The sequence below is a fragment of the Odontesthes bonariensis genome, chromosome 10 (assembly GCF_027942865.1).
Source record: "Odontesthes bonariensis isolate fOdoBon6 chromosome 10, fOdoBon6.hap1, whole genome shotgun sequence".
Taxonomy (NCBI): Eukaryota; Metazoa; Chordata; class Actinopteri; order Atheriniformes; family Atherinopsidae; genus Odontesthes; species Odontesthes bonariensis.
This window is the reverse complement of record NC_134515.1, coordinates 22,996,809-23,019,606: the sequence shown is the minus strand read 5'-3', so window position 1 is coordinate 23,019,606 and position 22,798 is coordinate 22,996,809. Positions and strand designations below refer to the sequence as shown.

Genomic DNA, 22,798 nt, shown 5'->3' with positions numbered 1-22,798 from the left:
TTTTATAGCTTCGAGTTTTAGATTGAATTACATTTCAACCTCAGTAACAGCTTAGAATATTACTTTTAACATACTGAAAAACGTGTGTGCATGCCACAACGCAGAATTGAGCAGAAATGACTTCTGAAGTGTCTGTCCTGGTAACAGCTAACACAACAAGGAGACAGAATGAGGAGAAGTCGCAGGTGATGAAATGAAGCTGATACGTCTGTATGGGATAAATAGGGCCGGAAACGCCCCACTGCATTTGATATCAATCGTGAACAATTTCAGAAAAAGAAAAGTGTTTTTTTTTTTTCACGATATTTGATTTGCTGAGAGTAACCACACGCACTCATAAGCATTTGATTTTATGTGGCTTTTATTTCATTTAAAATACAGTATATTTTTCATCAATAACAGAGTAGTTTAATGCCCCTGCTGCCACAATATGCTTTACTCTAGACAAGTGTACGTGACAAGCAATACCCTCAATTTACTTTTAAGCTTTTACCGATTATAACTCACGTTACACACAAAAACTGCCAAGTAGTGAACAATAATTTTATTTTGCCTTGAAAACATATCAAACATATATGTACTCTAGACACACATTTAAGATACATGAGTTCCACTAAACAAACTTAAAATGGATACAGCTACAGTAGCAGAAATCAGTGCAACCCGCCTTTATATATGCTTGCAGATCCTATGTAGTGAGCAAAATAGTTTTTAGGATAGATGATATTTATGCATATTGTTTTATTGTCTTGAGCTGTACTTTGTGATTCATTGGCGATAACAGCACAGTTATTCACAGAAGTCTGCAGTCGTCAAAGAAGAACAACAGAAATGATTCTAGGCCCGTCTACCTTTCGTACGTAGAGGATCAACACTGTAAGGCTTCTGGAAATAATTTAGAACAGTAACTGCCTTTTTATAAGTGTCTGTAATTATAGTAAAAAATGATGTAATGTTTTATTCAGGTGCCCTGTGAACACAACTTTCACGGCAATCTATAAAAAGTGCACAAAAGATTTCAAGACTGAAGTTATCCTTTTTGAATACATTAAAAGAGAATTAATGACCAGCCTCTTCAGTTGATTTATTGCATAGATTACAATCAAAATGAACTTTATCAGGAAAAGTTCTTTCCAAAGGCTGCAGAAGTCTTTGCTTTCTGGTCGGTGCAACCACTGCTCCCTCTACTGGCTGTTACTACTGGCATTTACTGTTTGTTGGACAAAACTTGCAATGTCAACTACTAAAGTCTTTGACAACAAGAAGTATCTGTGATTAGTCAAGAAGTAAATGACAATAAAACCTGCTATTTCAATGTGATCAGCAAGTAATTCTAAATGTTTCAGTCTGAATATCAATGCTTGCTCTTGCACAGTCCGGATGGGTGTGTGCTTTTTCTCCCTCTGCTGAGGCGAGTTAGCGTTTCATGGGCTGACGAACCTGAGATTGAGCGTGAAATCAACATTCTCAGGTTGGACAGTCCTAGAAAGAACCACTCAAAAGACAAAGAGCAGCCGGTTGTCTGGTTCAGGCCGCTCCATGAGCCTCAACGCGCAGTATCCACACTGAGGGCAAATGTCCTGACAAAAAATAAAACCACTTGATGAACCACTGTCTCAGAGGAATGGCATAAATGTGTTCACATGTTCGAAACTGTGCAATTTGTTTAATCCTAACCTGTTTTGTTGTTGTTGCTTTTTGGGTATTCGGTACATGAAAATGTTGCAGAGACTCTGATTTTATGTTGCATTGTGAGCTGCGTGTTTAAGGTTTTGGCGCCAACAGCAATTATTCAGCGAGAATAAAACTGAGAAAATGTGCTTTAAAAGAATTACAGTCAAACAAAACAACATGGATTTTCACTGATTTTATTTGTATCATTTCTCTATTTTCTCTCCTTTAAAAAGACCTCAACAGGCAATCATGCTTAATGGAGGATCTCATTTCGATAAAGCGAGGTTTCAGATTGAATGGCAAACTCCAATAGCTTCATAAGGAGCACTGAAACATCATAATAAAATCTAACATTTGAGCTGGATTTCTCTTTCATAAAACTCCGTGCATGGTATGTGTGGGTTAACACCGGATCTGGCTTTTTGTTGTTGCTAACCTGCACTGAAACCTCTCACAGGACAATTAAACACTCAACCAACTGAGCTTAATGCTCAAACTGTATCTCTTACTAAAAACATATAAATCAACCTGGTCTGATTTTATGAAGACCGTCCAATCTCTCAGAGTTTCTACTCTCATGATAAACTATGCAGATGGAGCGTGTACGAGGACACACACACACACACACAGAGTGAGAGGAGAAGGCAAAGGAGAAGGAGAAGGAGAGGGGAAAGACAATACTTTACCCTCTTCAACAGGCTAATCTAAACCCTCTTCACATGATTCAGAAATACTTCATCATCTGAATAATTTATCCTCAACTATCAGCACTCACTTGCTGCTCAGTAATGGCCTACATCTCTTCACATGTACAATCCAGAGACACTGATAGGACATTAACCAAACTAAATAACAGCCATAAAAACAGTTATATTCCATGTTTCCTCTACAATCATCGCACTACTGGGAGGAAACTGCAAGCTTTCAGAGACTTTTCTGCATGCTCCTTACCCACATGGCAGACCCTGTGACTCCTCAGGCGCAGTCAAACCAGACAGGGGGGGCGATCTTCATCATGTAAAGTCAAAATCAAAAGAAAGCAGACGGGAGGAGAGTGGAGCACCCCAGAGCACATGCCAGTGATGTGAGGATGAAATAGCAGCACAGGTCGCTGAGTTATAACAGCCACTGTCTTCACTAAGCTGTGACCTCATCGTGCTCTGTGCTACCAATGGGGATGCAAGTCACACACACCGTGATACACCACCTTCCTGTTTGTCAGTGCTGCTGGTGAACTTTCCACTGACATCTCCATTCATTTGAAGTTGCCATGCATTCTGTCATCTAGAATAAAACCTGTCTTCATTGAATCTATACAATGTGTTTAAGCAAATATCATCAGCAAATGTCACACACGAGTAGAAGGAAAACCTTTCAGTTTACCTCAAAGTTAAGCTAGTAGAATTATATTCAAGCCATCTGATTTAAAGACGGGCATCTTAACTTGTGCAAAAAATTAAAGAAAATAAACAACTATTAATCTATTACGGCTGCTCGTAAAAGAACAAGATAAAAGAAATAGCTGCTGGTGAGTTTCCTGATATTCTTAGCTCTTGCATGACTTTTCACTGTCCTTTTCATGCCTCCTCCCCCAGAAAAAGATGACTTTTCTGTGTCAACATCTGCCCAACAGGTCGCTGGTTTGTAATTGTCCGTTGGCCTCATGAGATGCGTGCCAATCATTCTTTCACGTGACCGACATCTCGACAGCTGTCAGGGTGATAATTATGGAAAGTGATGGAAGGTATCAAGGTTATTTTCCATGAGAAGAGGACAACCACAATATCCTTCCTGTTCATTCTCAGAGTGAAGGCGACGTGTCTGTGTCGAAATGTTTGATAAATGCAACTTATCCACATTATGGAGACATGAAGAGAAGTTCTCTTTATGTGCTTTGAGGTATTTTAATCTCCCGTTCTTCCTTTTTGGATAAGTGATGGGCGCTGGCCGAATACTGGGTTATAATATTCATAATTGACATAAATAAAACAATTAGAACCAATTAAAATCTGTATTGCACTTTTATTAAATATATATATATATATATATATATTTTTTTTTTTTTGAAAAAACAAAACAAGAACAAAAAAAAAGACAAAAACATGCAGAGCTGGTGAACCCAAAACGGCACAATCAAACACTGAGGCTGCAAACACAATCAACTGATCTCAGCACAGAAAGACAGCTGTATGCAGCAGTAAGAACTTACTGTACAGTAACAGCGATGATAAGCCAGCATTGACGATCTGTCACTAATATGACAGGATGCACGAAGTTCCTTTCATTAGAAATGTAAAACATTGAAATTCCAAGAAATATAAATCATGAATTTAAAAAAAAAGAAAAAGAAAATCAAAACAATAGTCGGGCAAACTGTTGACATTTTCCAAAAATAAGTAAGAGGCGATATTAATGAGCCCCCCCAACTTTAACCGATGGACCTCATTCTTTTCAATGTAGCTACCAAGTAAAAAAAGTTCAGGCACGATCTGGAAACTTTCTGACCTGTAGATATTTCAATTTCATGAGTCCAGAGCTCAAAAGCTCTCTTTAAACAACCAAAAGCGTTAAAAAAGACGGAGGCATAAATCAGTGTGTGCGAGACTGAAGTAAAGACTTATTGTGTGTTTGCTAAAAGCAGATGACCCATTCTCAAAGCAACAAAAAGATGCATGACTTGCCTGCTGACAGGTCAGGTCTCTCCGTGGCCAAAAGAAATATGTAAATGAAGAACTTTCAGCGTAAACATAAACCACAAGTACATACTTAAAGCTGTATAATGAAAAGTGGTTTTCAACATCCTTTTAAGCTGGTTAGGTCAGCATCCACAGAGAAGGAAAAGGCTGAACGAGAGCGCTAAAAAAAAAAGAGAAAAAAAAAAAAGAGATACACCCACACATTTTCCGATTGAATGGTCCTTCAAAAAGTGCTTGTGGCGATGGAAGTCGAGCCACTCAAGTACATGTTCTGATTTTACTTTTGCAAACGTTAAGAGGAAGGAGCCATGTGGTGAAAAAATAAGCTTAAAACCCCGACTGTTGTTCTTTTCCGTCGTGTGCAAATTCACATTCAGTTGTGTCGTCCACAGTACTCGACTTAAGGCTGATCAGGTCTGACGTGTCAGCGAATTTTCATGGCGATTGTCACAATTCAAACATTCAAATAGAATTTTACAACTTTGAAAATACTGTAAAAATAAAAATATTTCAGACTTCATAACGGTAACGTTCCTTCCCATCATTCCCAAATGATTAAATAATATAATTTAAAATTCAAACTGTACATTAGCAACATCTCGTTGCCCTGTTTTAACTTTATTTCTCGGCTGAGTCCTTTTTTGCCCTCGAAGGATGCACGCTGCGGCCGAACAGAGGCAAAGAGTACGTCCTCAGATTGTCCACTGAGGGGCACAGTCCAAAATCAAAAAGATATTGTAGAAATATCAGTAACTGGGTTCATCTATGTCCTCGTCGCTCCAGTCAGGAGGTGCATCTGTTCCAAAGTATCGATCCCCAAAGTTTCCTACAGCGATCAAAAACATGACGTGATGTGAACTTTGTTGACACCGTGTAAAGATCAAAAGGCATAACTGTGAAAATAATGTAGCACTTCTCTCCATAGCATCACTCACCTATGCCTGGTATGATGTGAAAGAGGTCGTTGACCTTCTTGTCCACAGCTGTGGTGATGATTTTGACCTGTGGGAATGCATAGGCAACCGAGTGGACTCCCATTTCAGCCATGAGCAAAGAAACCAGCAGGATCTTGTCTTCCTGAACGTCGTGATCCTGAAAATGAAACCGGCCCAATGAAAACAGGCTACATGTAGAATGCAATCAAAGTGGATTTTGTGAACAACGAGGCACACCCACCAGCAGAACTCGTACTGCCATCATGGCAGCGGCCCCTGTGGACACAGTGCAGTCCATCAGAATAACATGATCTTCGCCGATGTCTTTGGGTAAACGAAGGTAATGAAGCTGAAACGTGCAAAGACAGGATTTGGGTTAATACCAAAATATGACATTTCTGACCTGCAACTATGTCGCTTGTGGTATTGTGTGGAAATAACCCCAATGTGATCATTTCCTGAACAGGACATTTAGATAAACAGAATGCACACAAAAAAACAAAAACAAAAACACACACTTCAATCCGTACAAATGCATTTGGACCCGGTTCAGTGGAACCTGTTTCAAAAAGTTGAAAGTTTCCTCATTGGGGACAATGAAAATAAGCATAAAACAATAATCAGTTTTAAACTACTCAGAAGTTCTAGAGCTGGTGGAGTTGTTGCAGGTGTGTACCTCTGGTTCTCCCGTGTCCTGGTTGGTCTGGATGAGGATCTTCCCGATGCGGACGTCTTTGCAGACGGCCCTCAGAGCCGGCTCCATGGTCTCCCCAGCTCGCAGGATGGACACGCCTGTGATCTACAGAAAAAAAAGAAAGAAAACTAAACATTTAACGGAGGTTAATTGCATCATTTAAGGCAGAGAGAAATGATTCTGAATGGCTACAGAAAAAATAAAAAACAGCGTGGAGTAGTAAATGGAGTCACTCACCCTCTTCCCGTGGAAATTTCTGCCTTCATAATCCTCTCCTTGGGGGGTCTGGACTATGTGGACCTGAGATAATCATTAAAACCATGAGAGTGTGAGCACAGAGCTGATCACCTTGCTGCATACTGCACTAAAGCAGACAAGAAAATACATTGTGTCCGGCTACAGAGAACTACAGCCCATCAGTCGTAAGTTTGTGCAATGCACGCGACAACTTTCGAATAAGGCATGAAAACTTTCCATTGTGGTGACATGATAAGTTTCCATGCTCATGTTGAAAGCCATTACAGTGTGTGTATATTTGACAAAAATGCAACCAATTTCCATTCGTCTCTATCTTTCCGTACCGAGTATAAAATTGAGGTCACATGTATGCCCCTCTTCTGCTGTATCTCGTAGGCATCTTTCAATACACCGGTTATCTCAAAGTTTCCTATTTTCCATCGCTCTCTATCTGCACATAGTTATCTAATGGTATTGTCCTAATACATTCACAGAATCTAACGCACCGCTACCAACTGATTTTCAGGGTATTCTAGTATTCAGAACCTGCGAGGGGAGGAAGGAGAGCGCTCGTTCAATCAACAGACGCATCAACCTCTTGGAGTAGAAGATGAACTCATCGCGACTTGTTTCCTTGTTTCTACATGACAAGATAAAGAGGGAGACGAGATTTATTTCAATGGCAGCAGCTTTACACTGCAAAGGCTTTCATGGAAACACATCCCGATGTTAAAGGAAGAAATGAAGGCCTCTTAGCGTTTACCTGATGATGGTGTGCATGCCCCTGACTTGGGGTGTGCTCTCCAGCACGCTGAGGGTTTGGGGGAGGGGTTGGGCCTGGTGCGCAGAAGCCAGGGCTGCCCTGTAACCACGGCAACAAATAGTAGCGCGGGGGTGGCAAAGGGTGAGAGCAGTGGAAAGAATGAAAGATGGACGGAGACATGAATACAGGAGCAATTAAGACTTCAGAGTCACACAGAGGCGTGCGCGTACGTTCTGCATTCACACTCAGAAAACAAGCGCACGCGCACACACACACACACACACACACACACACACACACACACACACACACACACACACACACACACACACACACACACACACACACACACACACACAAACGTGAATGTGCATGCAGAAAAAAAGAAAGAGGACAAAGACTAATTTTTCAGCATCAGTTAGAGCAAAGTTGATAATGACAGTGTAACCGATCTAACAGGATTGTTTGGGAAAATAGTCACACAAATTTGCAGAGCACACGGGGCCAAGTGTTGAGTATCTCAGAGGAAAATTAGGATGGCACAGAGACCATGATGATGGAAAAGAAGTCGAAAAAGCTAAACAGATCCATCTAAAAATGATCATACACATTAGAAATAAAGTAGAATTTCAATATCTAATGTAAACAAGTCCACATTATTTTCCATGATAGGTCTCTGTGTTTTCACAAAAAAAAAAACATTAGTTCAGAATATCTAGTAGGTCTACCCAAGACTCCAGACAAAACAGATACAAAATGCCCAGTGATGCAGTCGTATCGACACTACAGCATCTAGAATGTCACTGTGATACAGGTAAGCCCAATCCAACGAAAAGAAAAATGATAGCAAATCTGCTCACATATCCCAGCGAAGCTTCCTCTATGGGGAGAACATGTTGACGACACAAACAATCACAACAGAGGGGACACAGAAAAGACAACAGATAAGAGGAGGAAAAATGAGAAGAGACACAAGGTCAGGTGGATGAAGGGATGGAGGATTATCAGACACAGTGCAAAGTGTGACAGCTGAGATTTGGAAATGCTTCAGAAGATATTGTTGAGGTAAACTGACATCTCAAGTTAAACAAAGTTTTATGGGTTATCACTCACACTCATATTTGAATCACAAGGCTGACAAGAACTCAGGTAACAGGCCATGCGTTAAAAGATACTTGCAGATGCTAAAGCAAGAAATAAAATGACTTTTTGGATCAGATTTTGGTATAGATGCAGGTATATCTATTGTGTGTATGCGTGGGAGGCGCGCCAGCTATCGTGTGGCTGTCACTCTTTCACTGTGCCGAACAGTAAAGGTTGGTATTTCAGCTCACAGGCCCCAGCACATCCTGTGTCTAAAGAGACACACCAAGCTCACTTCCTCTCTCGGTCTGTCTCAGTTGCTGTGGCCGACATTCAATGGAAAAACTCAGCGCTTTGTAGTAGGGTATTGGAAACTTTCTCTGTGGCTGAGGTGTGTGATAATCAACAATAGCTAGCAAGAGCTTCCTCTCTTGTGCTTTCTGTTATAGTCACTCTCTCTCTCTTGTTGCCACTGAAAATAGGGGTCAGTGACTTGAATCATGGGTGTATTTTTAGACACAGAAGGCAGGAAGCGTGTGAGATGTAATTTCTATAAAACATAAAGAGAAGGAAAACCAACGCCTTTACATTAAATACTGGCTGCATCACATCACTTGCAAACTTTTCAAACTACAGTTTTCTTACAGTGCTTCTTTTTTTGCATTAATGTGGATCCAGAGTTTACACTACTGCCGCCAGATCTGGTTAAAAGATGCAATAGTGCCGCCTGGTGATGTGTCGTGGCAGCCAGCATGAAAGGCGAAAGAAAGAGGTTGGTTTTACTCTTTTCTCTCCCTTCCAGTAAGAAGCTGGAGCACTTGGGGAAATGGGAAGTTGTAGAGGAGAGAATGATAAATAGGATAACGGCCACTCTACCTGACGCTGAGCTCGCGCTGTGAGCAATGGAGGGTGGGGGTGGAGGGGAGGGGGAGAGTGAGAGAGTAGTCCGTCAGAAGCATGTGTGTTTTTGTGTGGTGGTGAGGACATGTAGCAAACAACACCGTCACACAAAGTGCTCCCCACAGACAAAAATGTGCATTCGGTGACTGGTTATTAGTGCTGGCTGTATAACAAATCCAATTGTGAATTTGATGTGTTGTGTTCTCACAAACCAACACTCAATGCATAATTGGATGTTTGAGTATTAGGATCATAGACTGTATATTAAAGACAGAGGAGGCAATTGTGCCAGAAAAATGAGGCCTGTTTGATGTGGTTTGAAGTGAAGCCCCGTTGAGGGCTGCAAGGTCCTGGCTGCAAAAAAACACGACTCCCATTCAAAAGATGCAAAAATTCTCCCATGAATTGCTAATCACTTCCTATTCCTGGAGGAAATTGCCAAAAAAAATCCCTGTCCATGGCAAATGCAAAGGAAATTGAGAGCGGTTTGGAACAATATAGCGTACTTGCTTGAAAAGCAACTCCACCATTTTTTTCTAAAGTGTCAGAAACACTCTCAGTATTACTGGGACTGAGTTACAGATATTTCTGTAGTTTCTTTTTATATTCATCCAGATTCTTCATAAAGCGAGTCCTGTAGCAGGCTGCGAGTTTATTAGTAACAGCAGCACATAACCTTAACGTTTTTTATTCAGGTTTTTCTAAAGGATTGTACGGGCACTCACACAAATGCTTTCAATCAAAACCTAATAACTCTGGCTTTAGTTCAAAATCACCGTATCAAGAATGCCCCGTATCAAGAATGAAAAGACATCATTTCTGAAAGATGAGGCACATGATGATGCTACGACAGTCTCTGGGAGTATATCAAAGTATTTTTGGGGGGGGGTTTGATTGTACCCGCTGTGGGCACAGGATGCTAAAAAGTTTTACATCAATCAAAACCTAAAACTGTGTCGAAAACAGCTGAGGGCCTGTGGGCTGTGCTGGTGGTTATATTGACAGTAATCCCATCATTAAATAGGTAATAGAACTCATACAGAGGTATGTTTAGGGCAAAAATAAATACTTTGATCTGAATGGTTCCAAATCTTAATAGGAAGTCTACAAGGTGCCATAAGGGTTGTGCGCAGAAGTGAGACGACAATTAGCATTCCGTAGCCAACATGAATTAAGAATGAAAATTGGTAACAGAGCTCAGGTGAGCCTAATATTTGCCAAATAACTTTGTTCTCTTCCTCTCGTCCAAGAGGACTGACCCTGGAGTCGGACACGTCTGACTCTAAAAAAAAACGTAGATGGCCAAAAGTGACTTGCTTCCCCCTCTTTAAAATACAGTCTAAGATTTGGATGGAATGCTTCCACAACAATCAAAGTCACTCAAAAGGAAATGTCAAAATGAAATGTCTGGGAATTAGTTTGATATAGAACAATGCAAAACAAAAAACCCAATGAGGGGTTAACACTGTTGTAACATGGTTTAATTATTTAACCGTTAGTCAAATTAGAACTCCAGAAACTCTTAATCAATATTAATGAGTTTTACATTATGACAGGCATACAAATCACTTGACTCTTTCCTAAATGCATTCATATTCACATTAACCATGAGGCAAAAACTGAATAATCCAAATTGCAACTACTGAGGTTAATAAACAAGGCCAGAGCAATCAAACTCAATCAGACCTCGTTAAAACCTGTGCAATGTCTTTTTCATCCACTAGAAGGAGCAATGCAGCTTCTGGGCAAAAGATCAAGTGCTGCTTATCAGCACACCCCCATATGTGTGCATTTAGTTAGTACATGTACTGAGTCAGAAACCAATAAAAACAGAAAAAACAGGAAGTGGGAGTGCTCTTCAGTGCTCTTCCAAATGTACATGTCATGTGAGTGTGCTTTCATGTTAGTGTCTGACTGGGAGTGTCCTCTCTCACCTCCTCCAGCTGACTGTGAACATGCTGCACAATCAAATCAATGGCTACCATGTTGCCACCACCTGACAGGATGAAAATCAGAGAAACAGAGATGTTTAGTTTTCCATCTGCGGAGTTTGAAAACATGTGACTTTTTTTTAACAGTTGGAAAACAAAAAAAAGTGCTACAAGAGCACTGCTGCATAATAAAATCGAAATGATAAGTCTAACTCTTTTTTTTATATTGCTGCTGTTATGTCATCATGAGCTACAGTTGTGCAATTCTGAATTTGCATATGCAAATAGGTCAGTGTGCGCGCACCCCGTGGCACCACGATGTCAGCCAGGCGCATGGTCGGCTCAATGTACTGCTCGAAAGCTGGCTTCACAAACTTGTTGTACTGCTTGATGACACCCTCGATATCTCGGCCTCGCTCTGTAATGTCCCTCCTGAGGCGGCGCACCAAACGAATGTCAGAGTCCGTTTCCACAAAGATCTTCATGTCCAGCAACTAAAGGAAAATTTGAAACAGAGACAGAAAGTGTTCCACTGAACATTAAGAAAAATAAAGCTCAATGTCGACATTTCACGAAACAATGACATAGAAAAAGAGACCAGACTGCATGTTCAGTTTGAAATGAACCCTTCCTATTTCAAACTGTGGTGCAATTTTTATTAGATTCCATTTTTCGAAAAAAAAATAAAAAATCCACGAGAAAACTTTTTTAAAAATTAAAACATTGCAATCTAACTTCTGACGGACATTTTCTTGGAACACAAATGACCAGGCTGGTGCTACAATTGTGTGATGGCTCATTACTATTCTATTCTTTTTTCTTTGTGTGTCAATACCTAAGAACAAGAAGAAAACACTAAATCAACATGTCCGTCAAGACAATTCATGTGTCCAATGTGTCATTTTTCAACTATGTAGTATAAGCTGATTTGACACTGACATGGTGTGTGATGGAGAAACGAGAGCTGTGTTGCCACTGTTTAGACAAAGAAATACTGTATGAGAGAGTGTGTGTGAAAGAGTGGCTTATGGTGTGAAAGCACTCTGAGTGGTCAACTAGACTAGAAAGGTGATTTATAAGTACAGTGTGTTATCAAACAGACTTGAACAAACGTTTGCGATACAGACAAGGCTTCTAAATCATCTTTGGCACTTTTGTGTGTCCGTTTCTCTAAACTCAACTCACATGTGCACATAAACGAGTTCATGGATTTGTTCACTTTGTAAACAGATGTAATTTATATGTGTGCATGGTTTTTTTTAAGACTTATTTTATCATTAGACTTACTACGGCTGTTTTTGCATCCCCAAAAGAAAAACAAAAGACATGCAAATGAACTCTGACTTAGCAAAAGCCTGTTGGGCCACAACCGACTCCAGTGAGTCAGTTGTGCAGAGCACATTAGAGGATAATTACTTTACCTGCAAGAGCTGTTTATCTGCAAAGGCCATGATTCCCTCAAAGATGATAACACTGGCCCCGTATACGGTTTTCTGGCATGAACAAACATTCAAGATTAGAGTAAAATGTCTTTACCAACAACAGCATTGTGAAGATACAAACAGTAAACACCTATATATATGGAAGTAGGTGCCATTGATGAACAAATAGCCCAGTGCAATTTATTAGAAAACAACAAGTTTGACAGATATCACTACAGCACTCTTAACAGAGACCATCTGGAGTCATGTAGCTTTGAAATGTGACTAAAACGCATGATGGAGATTAAAACCCTCTTAGATGTCGAGAAACTGAGATTATACTGCATGAACCAACTCTGACGTGCAACCCATTAGCTTACATACGCAGTACTGCATGTCCGCATGTGCACGTTCATCCTTACCCAGTCCTTCTGTCTCCCATGTGTTGTGAAGTCATACACAGGGATTTTCACGCTCTTGCCCTGTTTGAGTTTGCGCAGGGTGTGTGTCAGCAAATCAAAGTCAAAGGCATCAGGGTGGTCAAAGTTATAATCATTGCTGGCAGCCCGGGTCTGCTCCTCTGGGGACAAGACCTACGGATCACCAAGGTGTTTTCAATACAACAGGATTTCCATGTGCTTTCTTACTTACAATGAATAAAAGCATAAATCAAGCAAGGTTCCTTAAATGCATTCTGTTACATCGGATGTACGTCCTCAGATACTAAAACATAATGTATATAAGCAAAGATAAGCATGAAAACACAGATCCCTGTTGAAGAGCAGTTGAAGTTGGGGGACCTAAATTTAGGAGAATCATGCGCCACTGTGACGTCTGTACCAGGTGCTGTGCGTGTGCCCTCGGGGTAGTTGAGCGTTAAAGCCCCAGACCTGGTATTTGGCCATTTCTGAACAGCAACGCCCCCATCTCAAGTGAGCTGATTACACACTCAATATTATAAACCAATGTTGCATGCTTTGTGTTGGCTGTAGGCTTCTCCAACAGCAGAAAAGCAGATATCAATGTGAAAACACACACATTCTTAACGAAATGTAAACAAATGCTGACCTCTGGTAGTGCAGAGCTTGCTAAGGGCAACAGGAGCATTCATAAATCCCTCGTACTCTGCACGGTCTGACCCCCTTACTGCTGTCAGTTTTTGGCACGATTACACAACCAGAGTGGGTGGAGCTATAGAGGGGCAAGAATGATTGCTCTTGCTTGATTGTTTTCGAGCGCTCGTTCTCTCTCCCGATTTTACTCATCACTGCAACTCGCTTTCACCACATGAGCCTCCGTTGTATCTCCTCTCTCTATCTTCCAAGGGATTCAGAGGGAAAACAGAGGGAGGGGTATCTCATGTCACAACTTTAATTTCTTGGACCTGACCCCACTTGGGACTAATGTAAAAGATTTGTTTTTTTTTTTAAAGTCAAAATTGAGCAACTTACAACAACGTTTTGCACGTGTGCAACATAATGCAAATGCACACACACCGTCAGTACACGTCACACACTGCACGATCATACGTACCTTGTAAAAAGAGTCCATAGAGAGTAATACAACCCATGGAACATCTAAAGCTTCAATGATTTTCCTGGCAACAGTTGTCTTTCCTGAAGCGCTGCCACCACACAGACCTGTGAGGATTAAAAGGACACAAAGACATCAGGCGATGCTTTTATACATTAGAAAAAGCACCATTTCAAAATACAATCTCTTGGTACAAACATATCAGAACTAATATGGCAAGACAGGCCTGTTATCAATCAGTGCAGGCTGAGGCTTGTTTCAGACAATTACTTTCACATAGCGAGGCAAAAACACAGTCAGTGACTTTTTTCCAGCAAGATTCTCTCACATTTCTAATACATATACTGTATATGTTGGATAAATTTACCATTTTTAAAACATTCTACCCTCGTGAACCATCACGGTAGCAACTTATTGTCTGACAACTGTAGAAACTAGAAACTCAACTAGAAGCTCATGTGAATCATCAAATCGGGAAAAATTCAATTGCAAAACATTTTATTCCAGCAGCACTGTTTTAGTGAGCAACAAGGCACAGCAACTCTGGCTGAAGAGGAACTAAGCAGTCCTACCCACACCGATCTTTTTCTATTAACTCATTGGCTGCCAGCCATTTTCAGTGCAGAGAGACCCATACTGCCAAGTGTTTTACAGTATTTTGACTGATGTTCCAAGACCCACAGAAAAGTGTGTCTTATGACTATGTACACAACGAAATGACCAAAAGAAAGAGTAGACTCTCTACTTTCATCAGGAAAAAAAAGTTTGTTTCTACCATTTTCAGTCCTTTAGTAATAGACAGTAGAATATAGGTTGGTTTCACCAAAAACAGCTGTTTGACCAAAAAAATGGAGAAAACAAGGCAAGGCAAGGCAAGGCAATTTTATTTATAGAGCACAATTCATACACAGGGCAATTCAAAGTGCTTTACAGCTACATAAAATCACAAGAAGGCAATAAAACCATTAAAAAGGAATAAAAAAAATAAAAGAAAGAAATTAAAAAAGAAAGAAATTTAAAACCCATTAAAATAATCATTAATTAATTAAAAAGTGAAGAGTGCAGATAAAATACTTTCAGGTGTCATATGCACAGCTAAATAGAACTGTTTTCAGCCTGGATTTAAACATTGTCAGAGTTGAGGCCTGTCTCACATCTTCTGGAAGACTGTTCCAGATTTTAGGAGCATAAAACTGAAACGCAGCCTCACCTTGTTTAGTCCTGACTCTGGGCACCAGCAGGAGATCCCTTTTTTTTTTTGTGCAAAGTGGCACTGCTGCCACCTTGCGGGTAATTTTGCCAGTATATTCTCTGTTTAGTGTTTACAAGCCTAAGATTTAGTGACAAACTCCGCTAGATTGTTCCCCAGCCCGCTCCGTTAAAAAACGCAATTGACGTCTATAGACATCTTTGGCAGTCAACGTTTTTTTTTAAATTGACGTCTATAGACGTCAATGGCAGCCAATGAGTTAACACTATGAATGAACGCCATGAAAAAGACTGCTTGTATGATTTTAAATTTCATATGCTGGAAAACAGAAAATAGGTCAGTTTGGAAGCAAACTATTTTTCCATAGAAACCGATTAAGTAAACAATCCAATGAACAGATGAAGGTTTTTTTTTTTTTTTTTTTGTAAAGATTTTTTTTGCACAGTTTATGCCTAATATTTCCAGCTGGCCATGCAGAGCCACCTTTAATTAGTTTGAATATTAAAAGTGGCATTGAATGAGCAAACCGACACACATGAGCAATAATTTTGGGTATAAGCTGTGAAAAAGACGCCTCTACTTGGCTAATTATGATAACCGGCAAACTTTTCCAACATCTGAGTGATGCTTACGCAGCTTTTTAAACTCAGCGTTGAAATGGTGCATTCATGCACTCAAACATTCTTCTTTATTTTGCTAAATCAAAGGAAAAGATAGATTGTAAAAGAACAGTTTCCTACCGATGACGAAGGCCTCTTTGGACTGTGTTCCATGTTCATTGTACCAGGGGGGGCGGCCGGCAGTGTAGATGGTTCGTTTGGAGGTGCGCAGCAGCGGAGGCTCAGACTTACACTGGCTGGTTGTCCTTTTCCTGGGAGAAAGGCCTGTGCTTACCGAGGGAAGAAGCCGGTCCAGTGAACCCTCCCCACCTCCACTGTTGATTAACAAACACAACAGATCGACGCATCACTGTCTTGGAGCATTAAATAAAATATAGTTCATTTTTGTTTGTGCATATTTTTTTGTAGTTGATTCCACATCATTCTGCACAGTCACGTCCTCTCAGCTGCTGTAACATGATGCGTTTCATTGCGTTTTATTTCAGTACGATCGGGTTCTCACGCAACCAAACAAACTACGCACGAAAAGAGTTCATGAGAGCAAAACACGCGTGACCATAAAATACCTTTAACACAGTCTTTTTTATGTCTAATGCGTGGTGGCATCAGGTTATCATTATTAAATGTGTGACAATGGAATGGACACACAGGTGAACTAAAGAAAGGTGACCGACAGCAAAAAACGTCTGAAGCATTTTCCCTCCAGTTTTGGGTTAATATTTACTTCGTCACATCTTCACCAAGTGAACTTTGTACAAACTCGTGTTGTCTAATTGCTACACGTAACAAAGTACACATGCAGTATATAGTTCCTTTTACACAATGGGAACAAAATAATCTGAGGACGATGTCATCCATACCCGAATGCTTTGAACTGGTACGTTTTCGGAGGCGTTTCTAACAGCCCTATGTAGGTGACGGGAAAGTTAAGAAGTAGACAAAGATCCCTCAACTTTCCCAGCAAGAAAGCATGCATATACAGTGCCTCTCTGTTCCTGTGATATAACTATATGGCTTAGAAATAACCATTTTTGCAGCATGTGAGGAGCGTAACATAGAGAGCTTGATGGAGATGCTGCACGCACTTATCATTTTTCTATCTAATTCTGCTTTTATCAGTAGACTTTTTCTGTTTTACTTCTGGTCTATTGAGGTTTATTGCCACACAAGCACACCACTGTCACAGAAAAGATCTGACACGTGCTCCTGAAAACGCCCCATGTACAGAGGCTACAGTCCTTGCTGCAGCTGGCCCTGGTTTGAGTCCCACATCGGACGGAAATTTGCTGCATGTCTTTCCCCCCTCTCTGCTTCCTGTCTCTCTTAATCTGTTCTGTCCATTAAAGGCATAAAAGCCCAAAAAATACTACCGAGCCACTTCTCTTTTCTTTCTATTCAACTGGCTACTTTTTCACTCACTTTCAGTCCAGTCCTGGTACCTGAATACATATTCTATCATAGGAAAATGCTTCTTTTTTTTTTGGGGGGGGGTGTTAAACAACTTTACACTGACCTATGAATCATTAAATCATTGAACAGGCACCTAACTCAAGGGATGAACCAGTGTTGTGTCATGTTTCAATACACAACTGCTCCCATTTCTCATTTTCCAGGCAGTACATTCGGATAAACGAGGGGTTGCTCAAAACGTCTGCGCAGTACTGTATGCAATTAAAAAGGCAACAGAAGGATGTCACAAGAAAAGATTTTGCTCATTTGATGCGTGTCCACAATGTACTTCTTTTGTTCTACCTAATTAAAAGTTTTATAGTTTACTTGCCGACCAACACAAAGAAGCGAGACAACTACTGCTATCCTGTTTAGTTGTGTTTGAGATTTGATGAGCAAGCTATGTGACAATCAAGGGTGAGGCGACAATGCTTCAAGTATCCGCCCTTTCTCAGATCAGGTCTCAGATCTTGTTGTGAAACAGACCCTCAATGTTACGTCTGCGGAAAAAAAATGCTGACTCAATCACACGACTATAGTCCTGCAATCAGTTGTGCCACGAAATACAACGTGTCACCACAGTGAACAAGATAAAAAGGTCCCGATAAACAAATGTCAACAACCCAATTCCAATCAAGCATAAGCCCCTGAGGGGAATTTGCAATTGGAAGTGAGCAAGAATTTTACAAACACCTGGTTAAAAAACCGATCCAACTTTCTGAGCAAAACCAGTTTGACTGCTTTTTTACAAGTCTAGTTTAGCAAACCTATGACACGGGTTACCAAAGCCGTCGGTAAACAAATTATGATAATGCGAAGGAAAAGCGACTTGGAAATCAGCAGTGAAGCAGTAGTTCACACCCAGTCTCGTCTCCAAAACTCACACTGCCTTTGTTGCTGTACAACACAGCTCAACATGTATGAGTGAGAAGTCTAACTATTTACCAGTCGCTGGCAACACTTACTGCAATATCCTAGATATCCAAACCTCACCCTGAGGGGACAGTATCCAGCCAGATGCCATAACTACAGACGTTTGTGTAAGAGAGGTTTTCCTAGATGTTTTCTGCTCTCCGCCTAACTGTCGGCCCCCCAGGTCTTTAAAGGGGCCATATATCTTTCCAAGAGTCAAGAGTTCAGAAGTGTAGCAAACAAGGGAGAGCGAAGACTTATCTTATCGCATCAGGGTCACCTGGGCTTGGATAGAGCTAGATAGTGGACTGGGACAACACACTGAGACACAGCTCACTCCAACAGAGTTATCAGTTAAAAACAAACCAGGGTGCCATAAAAGATTAGCCCGGTTGACTGTGCTGAATCATGCCCTTCTTCAATGGTTACACTTATGCTTTATTGACTCGTGCGCCTAAACATTAAACGCACACTGTAAATGTACCGTTGAGAAAAGAGAGAAGGCTAACAAAAGGTCAGAGTGCAAGGTGCCGGAGAAAACTCTTGTGGACCAGAACCAGGTACAAACAAAGCTCAGCAGGTGTGAAAGGTCACATTTCCAGCAAGTGATGCAGTTCAATGTCTCAATGCGTAACAAGTCTAAGTGATGGCATCAATGTGCAACTCAAACTCACACAAACCGTCTACTCATTTGACGCAACCCAACCATACAAAAACACTTCCTCCCGTTTTGTCATCTTAATTAGCATTTCATTATTTAACTGTAAAACTAGGTTTTTAAAAATATGATTCTACTGAGATTCTTCAGTATAAAAACACCATATAGTCAATCATATCAGCCGGGTGCTTCTGAGTGACAGATGCTAAATTTCCCAAAGCACAGCATGTCAACAAATACCTCGAAGGCTTAAACTCCATATCTCAAGAAGAAAAACAGTAGATATCCAAACCTCACATAGTTAAAAAAAAACTAAAGAAAACCAGATATCTGTTACACCTGAGGATAATAAGAAAAAGCAGGAATACAGAAATAAATCAAAGGCACTTACCTGCCATCAGATCTTAGAGTCCAACAGCCGGATATTCTAGCTCCGGAGTAAGCTGGTAGAGAGTTCATAGCTGGAGAAAATGCAAGAGATACTTCCAGTGTGTGCACTCCACAAGTTGTGTTTTAATCCTACACCACTGACAACAGGTATGCTCTGTATTATTGTGCACCTGAGCTCAGTTGCGCATTTAACAGTACTGCCCTCTGGTGCAACACACCCAGAGATATGCTGGGTGTGAGAGAGAGATTGGGAAATGTGGAGTGATATCAACTGGGGTGAGAAACGAAACCTAAAACAAGTGTTTAGCTTTCTGTTTCTCCCATTCTCTCAGCAGAGGGAGAGTAAAAGAACTGCAGCTTGGTGGAGAAAACAACTCAGTGTGAAACTCCAGCGCAGCTTTTCCCTCCTCTTTCACCAGCTCCCTGCTCCTCCCCTTAGTCGTCCTGGCCAACAAACGTAAGAGGATAACCTACCCTCCAGATTATGTTCATTAGCTGGTATTAATAGCACCAGCTCAGAGCCAGACCCCCACACTACTGGCACACACGCGCATGCCGAGCTTGGGTCGTCTGTCTTTGACAGCCAGTGTTGCAATATGTGGCTGGAGGTGAAAGAGGGACCAGGAGAGAGCGACAGAGACCCAAAGAAACAAACTGGTGGGGGGGGGGGGGCGCCCACGAACAAAGAAACGACCAGCTAATACTTTCCTCCGATGTTGACGTTGACTTAATTCACAAGGGAGATGCCTCGGGCTGTGTTGGGAGGAGACATGAGGGAGAAATGAGGGAGGGGAGAGACAGAGAGGACGGCAGAGGGGAAGGGCACGAGGGACGTGATGTGCTTGTACCCTGCAGGGACTTGCTATGTCTCTGTGTGCCTTACACCAAGTCTGGAGGCGTCAGCACCACACATAAACACACACACTCACAGAGAGCGATGCCCCCTCCCAGACATTACCCACAGAGAGTACTGGGGAACAAGCAGCATGATGAAACCCAACACTGAGTGCTCTATCAGCTGAAAGTCAGACAAACAGCCCCAGGCAATGCGCACACACACTTAGACACACCCTCACACTTCGTCTGAGCCACAACCTGTACATGCAACCAAAATAAATCCATATCCTTTGAGTTCAGAGGAGAAAAGTTGTTTTTTTTGGTGAGTGTAAAAACAAACCCCGGGTCGCAGCTTAATCCACATGCTGCTTAGAGGAGCTACTAGATTTGTTTTAAACCTACGCTTTAAGTATTCCAACATGTTTCGAGTTTGGAATTGACATGACCCCACGAGTGTTTTTCTTCCTTTGTAAAACCACAGAGGAAAGAAACATGGTAATCCCTCTAATCTTAACTAGTTTTGGGTCTGTCGCTGTAGCTTTAAAATGCGGCCAGAAGACAGCTGCGATGCAAGAAAGTCACATCGAAACAAGAAGCCAGAGCTCGTTGCTATGCCAGGCATCCAACCACCGCTTTGGCTACAACGAGGCACTGTAGAGCCTGAGGTTGAGAAACACAAACAAACTATAACTAAAAAAAAAAAAAAAAAAAAAAAGGGACATGTGATGCGGAAGAAAAAATAACACTTGTCTCCAACGCCTTTCGACTCGCGTGAACTCTGTGATTAACAAAACTGTGTTCAGCTGCAGTTGTTCATAGGCCAAGTTCCAAATCCTTTTCAAACCAATTCTAAAAGATGAGGACAGAAAGTAATGGAGGTAAATACACTCGGTATGGATCGGAGAGTCATTATTTGTCTGCTATTAAGTGGCTGTTTGAAATGAAGAATTAGCACTTAGGATAGCAGCGAATCACTGGACATACGTTTTGTTTCGACTGTTGGAATCGTTTACACTGAAGCAGTCTTCATTTCCTTGATAAGAAACACTTTATTTTCCCAGGGGAAAAATCTATTTCATATTTGCAAAAATCCAATATTGTGCCTTAACACTTTAACATTATGGCATTCTTTACATCATATTTTCTGTTATATTAAATCATACCATCGTACTGTCACTTTACTGCATCCTTACACCTTCTGCACTGCTTATGTGTCTTGCTCAAGCCTACATACATATTATTCATACTCCAATACTGTCTACATGCAGCTCTTGCTACATGTAATCTGCATTCTCCACTCACTGTATGTGCTTACCTCATAGATATGCACTTTCTTAACAATGTACATGTATTTACAATATATATTTATTTCCTATAAGATTTCTACTGCACTTTATGTAAATAATTCTCTATACTCCTAACTATGCTAACAGCATTTCATTGGATCTGCACCTATACTCTGCACAATGACAATAAAGTTGAATCGGAATCCGAGTTATGGTCAGACTGTGAGAAGGATGTATGGTTTATTCAGATATTCAGTTTGTCTCCAGCTATATAACGTCAGCAGAGTATCCCCGTGTTAAATGGCCCTGCCATGAGTAATGGCTTAGTGCTTGTCTGTGACTTTAGGGATCAGGGACAAACAGTTCTCTCGTCTCGCGGCAGATAGACCATCAGACCAATGCAGCAACACCCCCTTGTGGTTTAGTAAGGTACCGAGTTGTAGGTTGGTGTGATGCAGAGCTCACTGGGTCGATATGACCGCATGACACGTGTGTTTGCGTGCGCGTGTGTGTATTCAGCTGTAGTATTAGTCACACAAATCAAATGTCCATCCATTCGGCATTCGTGCATGTGACTGAAGAAGACGTCACTTGTCTGTAATAATAAGCACTTAACTCGTATCTTAGTACTATTAGGGAACGCGTGCCGTATTTCTTTCTCCACAAAGTGAAAACTCGCACCATTGCTTTCTTACCGCTACAAATTTAGACACAGGTTAAAGTGCGAGGCCTTATTTGGGTCCGTGTGTCAGTGTCTTATTTTCCGGCTGAAGTGTGAGGTGATGTCAGGAGGCCACCTCGTGCAGAATAAGACAGCTCCGAAGCCCAGAGAGAGAGAGAAAGAGAGAGAGAGAGGGGAGGAATGCACGACGGGTGACTTTATATCAGTAAGTTTGTGTGCCAGCTGTTATTAACAAAGTTATACTGTACTGTAGTTCCCCGGGCTGCCTTGGCAGATATACCGATATGTTAGTTTAAAATAGGTACACTTACTGTACCTCTGGACATACAGTGTGACTGTTCGCGTTTCCGTAAAGATGCTTAACTGCCAGTAGAAAATGTTCAAAAAGCACTCGCAAAAAAAAAAAATGAACACAATACAACCCTCTCTGATTAAACTCCAACCTTTAAGCGTAATACCTGTTCAAAGCAGATGAGGTTCTCTCGTCGCTGTCCATCTTAGAAAGCCTTTCTTCTATGCTAACGGCAGACATATCATATCTGTTGACAATCAGGTGTTGAGCTTGAAGTTGGCTCCGAGACATCATGGGACATGTAGTCGTATCACGGTTCACTGTTTAAACGCTATAGCAGCATCTGCCTACATATAGACTTCAAGCCCCAGAATGCACCTCTCGCCGTTTCGAGTCAAAAACATGTAGGCTACAGTACAAGTGTGATGATCATAAAGGCCCAGTCCCCAAAGCTGGCTATGGCTGACGTTCAACGGGCCACGTGCAGATCTGATAACTGACTGTTATTACGTAATTAGTACAGGATAAACTACTTTTTTTAGGAGCATGTTGCAACTAAGTAGGGAACTTTGCAACATGCCAATAACATGGTCAG

The 22,798-nt window shown here is 41.1% G+C and overlaps 1 protein-coding gene across 4 annotated transcripts; it reads right to left on the bottom strand.

Moving 5' to 3' along the window:
• Positions 1-3,676: 3,676 nt before the first annotated feature.
• On the bottom strand, positions 3,677-22,497 carry uckl1b (uridine-cytidine kinase 1-like 1b). 4 transcript variants are annotated; one of them, XM_075474674.1, is made up of 15 exons: positions 22,370-22,497; positions 15,818-16,011; positions 13,868-13,974; positions 12,757-12,927; positions 12,335-12,406; positions 11,218-11,407; positions 10,917-10,978; positions 7,860-7,879; positions 7,000-7,098; positions 6,783-6,876; positions 6,237-6,299; positions 5,982-6,104; positions 5,547-5,654; positions 5,306-5,462; positions 3,677-5,196 (listed from the first exon to the last, which is right to left on the bottom strand). In XM_075474674.1, the coding sequence occupies exons 1-15, from the start codon at positions 22,495-22,497 to the stop codon at positions 5,117-5,119; spliced, it is 1,668 nt and encodes a 555-aa protein (XP_075330789.1). In that variant the 3' UTR covers positions 3,677-5,116. The 4 variants fall into 4 exon arrangements, with proteins under 4 accessions (XP_075330789.1, XP_075330790.1, XP_075330791.1 ...); XM_075474675.1 differs by lacking the exon at positions 7,860-7,879 and adding an exon at positions 8,959-8,975 and having other exon boundaries at positions 22,370-22,481; XM_075474676.1 differs by lacking the exon at positions 22,370-22,497 and adding an exon at positions 19,108-19,691.
• Between the last annotated feature and the right edge of the window lie 301 nt (positions 22,498-22,798).